This window comes from Elephantulus edwardii, unplaced genomic scaffold, assembly GCF_000299155.1.
Source record: "Elephantulus edwardii isolate Elephantulus edwardi_28Jun2011 unplaced genomic scaffold, EleEdw1.0 scaffold00348, whole genome shotgun sequence".
Taxonomy (NCBI): Eukaryota; Metazoa; Chordata; class Mammalia; order Macroscelidea; family Macroscelididae; genus Elephantulus; species Elephantulus edwardii.
Genome location: NW_006400098.1, coordinates 1,241,699 through 1,249,009, shown reverse-complemented (window position 1 = coordinate 1,249,009; position 7,311 = coordinate 1,241,699). Strand labels below are relative to the sequence as shown.

General features: G+C 41.4%; 2 protein-coding genes across 2 annotated transcripts in view; both read right to left on the bottom strand.

Annotated features, from left to right (window-relative positions):
• Positions 1-2,204, bottom strand: part of KIR2DL3 (killer cell immunoglobulin-like receptor, two domains, long cytoplasmic tail, 3) — a 14,335-nt gene extending 12,131 nt beyond the window's left edge. The window contains exon 1 of the mRNA XM_006901869.1: positions 2,195-2,204. Coding sequence (XP_006901931.1) covers positions 2,195-2,204 — 10 coding nt within the window. The remainder of the gene's footprint in view (positions 1-2,194) is intronic.
• A 262-nt stretch (positions 2,205-2,466) lies between these two features.
• The window catches only part of LOC102849073 (killer cell immunoglobulin-like receptor 3DL3-like), a 30,796-nt gene continuing 25,951 nt past the window's right edge, over positions 2,467-7,311 (bottom strand). The window contains exons 6-7 of the mRNA XM_006901868.1: positions 4,650-4,725; positions 2,467-2,476 (exon numbers count right to left, since the gene is read on the bottom strand). Of these exons, the coding sequence (XP_006901930.1) occupies positions 2,467-2,476; positions 4,650-4,725 (86 nt within the window). The remainder of the gene's footprint in view (positions 2,477-4,649; positions 4,726-7,311) is intronic.

Below are 7,311 nucleotides of genomic sequence, written 5' to 3'. Positions count from 1 at the left end.
GGAATTCCAAAATCTCTGTAGATGTTCATTGACATGAAAAATAAATAAATTTTTTAAAAAGTAATGATTCCTACTATCAGACATGAAGTGTATTACAATTAACACTCTGAACAGGACACGCATTACCATTGAATGGAGGGGGAGCAGGAAGAATAAAGAAAGAAAAGGGAGGGCATTGCGATGTTTCACTAAGACAAGGTAAATAATGGCATTGCACAATGGGATTTGATAAGACAAAGTGTATATGAGTCCTTGAGTGAAAAGCCGTTTCAAAAAGAAAACCAGTTTTAAAGAAAGAATTCCTCACCCTGTTCCATGGATGTGAAATAATGAAGATTGCCTTCCTGTGTCCATCTCTCTACTTCCTCTCTGTCTCTGCTCCCCAAGATCTCTCATCTCCTACGCACAAAAGATCCTCAACATGCGAAGATGTCTGTGTTTATTAATTTCCAGCTCACTAAAGCGTGTGTGCGATTCCCTGTTCAGTACGTGCTGTGCTCTGAGGTCCTTTACAGACGTGCACGGAGAGGCAAAGCACTGAGTGACTGTGGGCACGTCAGAGCTGCTGTCAAACAAGGCCAGCCTCCACCTTCACTTATTAAAAAAGGAATTCATGTGCTGGTCATTGTTTAGAATGTACACCAATTCTGTATTTTCTGCAGGTCCTTTTCCTGGACACTGATGGCATTTTCCAAGTTTTGCAACCATCCAATCCCTTCTTTCCCAAGTTGTATCTTCTCCATTAGCAAAACTTACTGTCCCTTAAGATTTCTTTTTAATTGCTCAAGTTGATAGGTTGTGTTGTGTTGTTTGTTTGTTTGTTTGTTTTAATAAAGGTGTTTGGGGTTTTTTTTCCACTTTGGTCCCATTAAGACGGTTCTTGAATAGGAAGAGACTAATTTGTTTTCAAGTTTAACTAAATCTTTGTTATGCTTTTAAGAAGACTACTGGGGACTTTGGGTTTGTTTATGTTATCTCAGGTGAGAGTCTCAGAGATTCTATAAAGTCTGGTGCCTGTAGGACTTGAAATTCTGGTTTCTATTTCCCCCCTTTTGATGAGAGGGGATTAAAATATTCACTGTAGCTGGGCGCCGTCGAATTCTGGTCTCATGGCAAATGGGTAGATATTTATGTTTTTGGAGACAATTAGTTACGCACTCCACATCCTCTCCTACTCCTGACTATCTTCTTCTGTTGCTCCAAGGAGCAATTGACATGTGGCTCTGTGGTCTTTTTTTTTTTTTCAATTTCCATTAATTCATTGTTGCACTTTTCTCCCTGCCCCCCTTCCACCCCCCACCCCAGTACACTCTTCTCTTTGAAAAGTAAAAGAAAAATTCTTTCATTGTTTTACAATCCCTCCCCCCAGGTCCACTCCACTATGCAGCCTTCGTTCTGGACTCCTGTCATGACAATAATACCTAATCATAAATCCCTTTTAAACAGTTCTCTCCCTCATCTGTTTCAAAGCAGTATACATTATTGAACCCATCTTTCTCAGTCTCCCCTCAACCCTGATGTCAGTCCTGTTTTACAACAGTGGCGCCATGCAGTATTTGTCCTTTTGTGACAGATATTTCACTCAGCATAATGTCGTCCAGGGTCACCCATTTTGTATAATATTTCATGAGTTCCTTGTTTTTCAGTGCAGCATAGTATTCCATTGTGTGAATATACCAGCACTTCTCTATCCATTCATTTGTTGAAGGGCACTTGGGAGGAGGGATTACATAACAATGAAAGAATTTTTCTTTTACTTTTCAAGGAGAAGAGTAAATTTGGGGGGGAAAGGGTGGGTAGGGAGAAAAGTGCAACAATGAATGAATGGAAATGGTAAGTCTCTGTAAACTTTCACTAAAATTAAAAAATAAGAAAATTCATCCCCCCCAAAAAAAAATTCATCCCACACACACACACACACAAAAAACAAAAACAGTGGATGTGAACCCTATCTTCTTCTACGGCACCATCCCTGTATCCTCATTCCTGACACATTTGAGAATATTACCACAGATACTCTATCAGTTCATCTCACCAAGAGGTCACTGTTCTATATTTCATTCCCTTATTTTGCCTAAAATGTGTGGAGTAGTTTCTGTTGTTCTGACTGGATATTGATGGATATTCCCCCTGGAAAAGCCTGGAGTGAGTCAGACCAGGACTCTGAAAAGCCACGGCGATCAGGAGCTCTTACCTGTGACCATGATCTCCAGGGGGTCGCTGGGCGTTGACGGTGTAGAGGAATTTTGAGAAAAACCGTAACATCTGTAGATCCCAGCATAGGCTGGGGTCACGGGGCCCAAGAGGAAATTGCTTGAGTCCAGTGGATTCTGGGACTTATTGACATGAGACCTATCTTCTTTGTACAGTTCATACCTGGCAAATTCTGGATGAGAGTGACATCGAAGACTCACGTGCTCTCCTCGGGGAACGACCTGGCTGGGCCACACAATTAGGGAAGGTTTTTCATGAGCAACTGAGTGAGACAAAGACAAACCTTAGAGGGGAAAATGTGGGCTTTCTCCTCCCTTCATTATACTCAGAGACTTCTTTTTTCAAATTCTCTAGAGATATTTTCTAAATATAGGATGCCAGGACTACCATGAAGAGTCCCTGACATCAAAAGTTTGGCATCTTGGTGCAGCAGTGAAGGAGTGAAGACCCAAAATCCCTGTAAATGTCCATTAAAATTAATAAAATTTAATAATAAAAAAATTAAAAAGCAAAAAAAAAAGTTTGGCATCAATTCTTACTAGAAAAAATATTGACTGAGAATCTTGAGAAAGAGCTGAATGATGAATTTTTCACAGTCGTTGTTATGTGCCGTCGAGTCACCTGGGACTTCATAGCGACCCTGTGTACAACAGCTCTAAACCCTGCTCTGTCCTGTGCCAATCTCACCGTCTCTAACACACCCACCCCCATTACCCCAGTCACTGAATCAATCCACCTCACAGAGGGTCTTCCTCTCATGCGCTGTCCCTCCACCCTCCCAAGCATGATGTCCTTCTCCAAGGACTAGTCCCTCCTTGCAGGACATTGATGACACAAAATAATTTTTTTCAACTTTTTTCTTTTCTGTATTAGTAATTTTAGAAGAATGTTCTTTAAAGACACAGCAATCGTTTGTCTATTTGCTGTACTGAACAACTTGGTGTTGCTGTGATACTGAACTCCACAGTCGCGTCAAATACCATAATGCTCACCCATTTTGCACAACGGTTGGATGAGCTTCCGGATGGGTTCATGCTGTGAAGCAGGAGTGGCACCCACTTCCTAAACTGGATGCCTCTGGAAGCTCTACAAACTCTCTTATAAACGTGCAGAAGTGATATTAATTATAGAACAGAGTTTAGGACTTTTGTGCAAAGCTTACTCTGTGTCATATACGACTCAACAACACTTACCCACTGCTAAATGAGACTAGTGCTGTTATATCTGAAGGAATATTCTTTCACTTTGCATATCACTCTTTGTCAGTGTGCTTTATGAGGTAACCAACACAAAATCATTTGTATGACACGACCTAATACACGTTGTTTTTGTTGTTGTTGTTGTTGTTGTTGTTGTTGTTAAGTGCTGTCGGGTCATGGGCGACACATAGCGACCCTCTGAATGGAAGTCCTGGACACCTGTATAACTTTCGTCTTTTCTCCAGGATCGTAGAGTTTCCAGAGCCAAGTTATTATGGAAGTGGATGCCACTCCTGCTTCCAAACCTAATACACACATGGAAAATAAAAAACCAACTCCAAAGCAATGAAGCTCAGATGTTAGTTAACTGTCCCTCCCAGTGACCTTGTAGGCCAGAGAAGAGCTGTCTGTAGGATGCCAAGGTACCAATCTTCAAGAAGTAGGCAGCTTCATCTTTCTTCCCTGCAGAGTTTGGATGGATTCCAGTCACTCAACTTTTGGTTAATAGACGTCTATTTTACCCGTGGCCAACAGGGCTCTTACACACAGACTAAGGCACTTGGACAACATCATAAGAATTAACCCCTAAAGCTCCTTAACCAGCTAAGCCGTGTCTGAATATTCTGTAAACTCAGGCAACCGTCGCATATGGTTTTCTCATCTCTTTGGAAAGAATAGTAGCAGCAGTGCTGTTCCTACAGTCACGGAAATGCTAAAGAAAATACTTGATTTCCCCAGGTGGTTCTTCTTCATGGTCTCCTACAGATGCCAGAGATGGTTCAGCTAAGGAGAGCAGTGCTAGAGAGGTCTCTAGAGTAGACGCACAGCCCAGAGCTCCTAGGACCTTAACTTTCTTGTTCAAAAGCGACCCAATGCCATCTTATTACTGGAAAATCCTTATTTGGAGTTGGTGGGCAACCTCCTTCCAAGGGCATGACTCACCCGCTTGTGCCCAGATCCTCTGGTCTGTGAAGAACCCTGGAAAGAAAAATTCATCATGCTTGATGTGTCTCCATATAAAAGATGTCCTCTCACTAGTCTCATCTGGTCCAAGCCAAGAGTGTCCTTGATTGAAGATAAACTCTGCTCTTAACAGTCTCACACACACACACACACAGACACATACACCCCCACACACCCATGGAAGTAGAGGGCTTTCTTAAGAGGACACAGCGTCTTCAAGAGATTATTTTTCACCATAATGTTCCTTCTCTTTCATTCCCTTCCAGGACTTACCAAGACACACCAGGCCGGTCAATGCGAGAGACATGGCGCAGCTTCTGCTTCTCTGGAGGCCCCCAGCCCAGCTCAACTGAAAAGCGCACAGGATGTTGTGAGAAGAACCCCACCTAATGCAGCTTGCAAACTGACCACATGCGGAAAAATACAGAACAGAGTCTCTTCTAGTCTGACGTATGTCTGGGGGGAAAATGTCATACCTATCTCTTCACATTATACACAGCTGTACCTTGGAGGTGATGGGAGCTTAATTCTAGAATAATCCAATAAAACAAATATCACAGTAAAGCACGTCATATGAGTATTTTGGTTTTCCAATCCATACAAAAAACTACCTTTATACTATGCTGTTGTTGTTATGTACTACTGAGCCAATCTCACTGTCTCTGACACACCTATCCCCATTACTTCAGTTACTGTGTCAACCCATCTCATCTAGAATTTTCTTCTCTTGCGCTGTTCCTCCATCCTTCCAAGCATAATGTCCTTCTCCAAACACTGGCCTTACTTTAAACCTATATGTAGTCTAAAATGTGTGCGAATGATGGGGTGGCATGTTTGTCTTAGAGATATAAGACTTATATAAAAAGAGGGGGAACGGTAGGGTGGTATTAATAAGTTCAGAAATTCTCTCTATAGGTATCAATTATAAAACTATAGTTTTCTCCAGCCTGCTGGACTGGTTGCTTGACCTTGGAGTTCTCAGTGTCATTTCTTTGGTCTGGTTGTTTATCAGAAGAGGAGATGCATCTCCTAGATTAGCTGTTAGCTCTTTGAAGCTGTCTCCCCCAATCATCTGCAAATTGTAACTTAATCTGCCTGTTTGCCTGGAAAGGGAGTGAATATCTGGGTGTGAATGATTTTCTTTCAGATATAGAAATTCTTTGATTTTACTAAGAAAAGTTTATTGTTAAGTAAGTTGGTGTCTCACCCTCCTATAAAAGCCCATGACCACTCTCGAACAGGATCTGTGTAATAAAGTGCATTTATTGATATTGCAATCCATTTGTCTTACTGGCAACTGACCACGGAAAGAACTCCTTATGTTCTGTAACGCGATCACATTATGAGAAAGTTTGAAATCTAAGAATTATCAAAATGTGGCACATAATCTTGAAGGAAGCACAGGCTGCCTGGAAAATGGTGTTCAGTGACTTGTTGACAACAGAGTTCACAAACCTTCAATCTATAAAAATCATATCTGTGAAGTATAACAAAGAAAAGCTAAAAAAAAAGAAGGTTTAGATATACTGACTAAAACTGTACTTGAAACCCATGTCCAACTCAATCTCTCATAGATCATAAGGATCTAATTCTATACGTACCTTAAAGGGCATGTGATATCAATGATATTGTTCTATTATTTCCATAGCCTGCTGCATTGCTCTTCTTGGGAATGGGAACAAATATGGAACTCTTCCATCAGTTGGCCAAGCTGCTGTCCTCCAGATTTTCTGGAATAGATTGGTGTGAGAAGCTAAATGTCTCTGACTCTGGCTCTAGCTCTGGTTCTGTGGGACAGCAGACCCAAGTCAACTCTGCTTCACATCAGTCTCTGATGCTAAGCCTGCTCTTGCTCTTGTGAAGAACTTGGTTGGTCTGCCTGGAGCAGGAATCTCTGGCTTCAAAGCTTTCATGCTTTTTCCTCTTCCTTATTAGTATCTAAAGTCCTAATTTCTGCTTCTGCAACTACTCAGTTTAAATCTAGTGGGGTGGTAACACTAGCCACATACTTGTGGACACGCTCACAGATTTTGGACCCAGTACAATAGTAAGATTTGAATTGGAATTAACAGAAGTAAGTGCAGGAGTGCGGGAGACCACGTCTGACTTTCTAAGACTTGATTTTGTACTGTGGATGTTGTTGATGGGGACAGTTCTCCTTTGTGAAGTTAGCAGAAGTCAGCTTTGTCTGTCCTTATGCTGCCACTCGCTGTTCCTTTTACAAATGGCCAAATGCAGTGCTTAATCTATAGGGGAAGACCCACTCTCTCTGTGTCAGTTGTGGAGAAAAGTCCTTGTTTCCTTCAACAAATGTGGATTAAGCATTCCTTGGAGACCTTCATGTGTCTTGTTCTACCTGCGAGCTTCACCGTGCAGGGACCTAGATCCAGAGAGACACACTTCACTCCAGACAATTCTTTCTCTGTAGTAGTGAGATCTCCCCTCATAGGCTTGATTTCCTTCTTTTATCTCTAAGTTGTATCAGAAATGGGGTTCAAACTCCTGTCGCCATTGATGACAAGAATCCTCGTTTGAGAATATATATATTGGCTATAGAGCCAATCATAGAGTTTTCATGGGTTAATTGTTTTGTCTTTTTTAAGGAGGTTCCCAGACCTTTCTTTCTAATCCATCTACGTTTGGAAGCTCTGCTGAAATCTCTTTAGCATCACAGAAACACACAAATCTCTCCTAACAGAATGGTGGTGTTTGTGCTTGAAGAGGACAGGTGACAATTGACGCCAGGTTGCCAAAATATAAGGTGAGAGTTCTCCCACTGCCCTCATCAGTCATTCATAGATGTTACATATTGCCATAACCTGTAAGTATCTTCCTTATACTCAGCTTCTTGATACCTTGGTCTAGATAGTGCAACAATGAATGAATGGAAATCTCAAATCTCTGTAAATGTTCCTTAAAATTAATAAAATAAAAT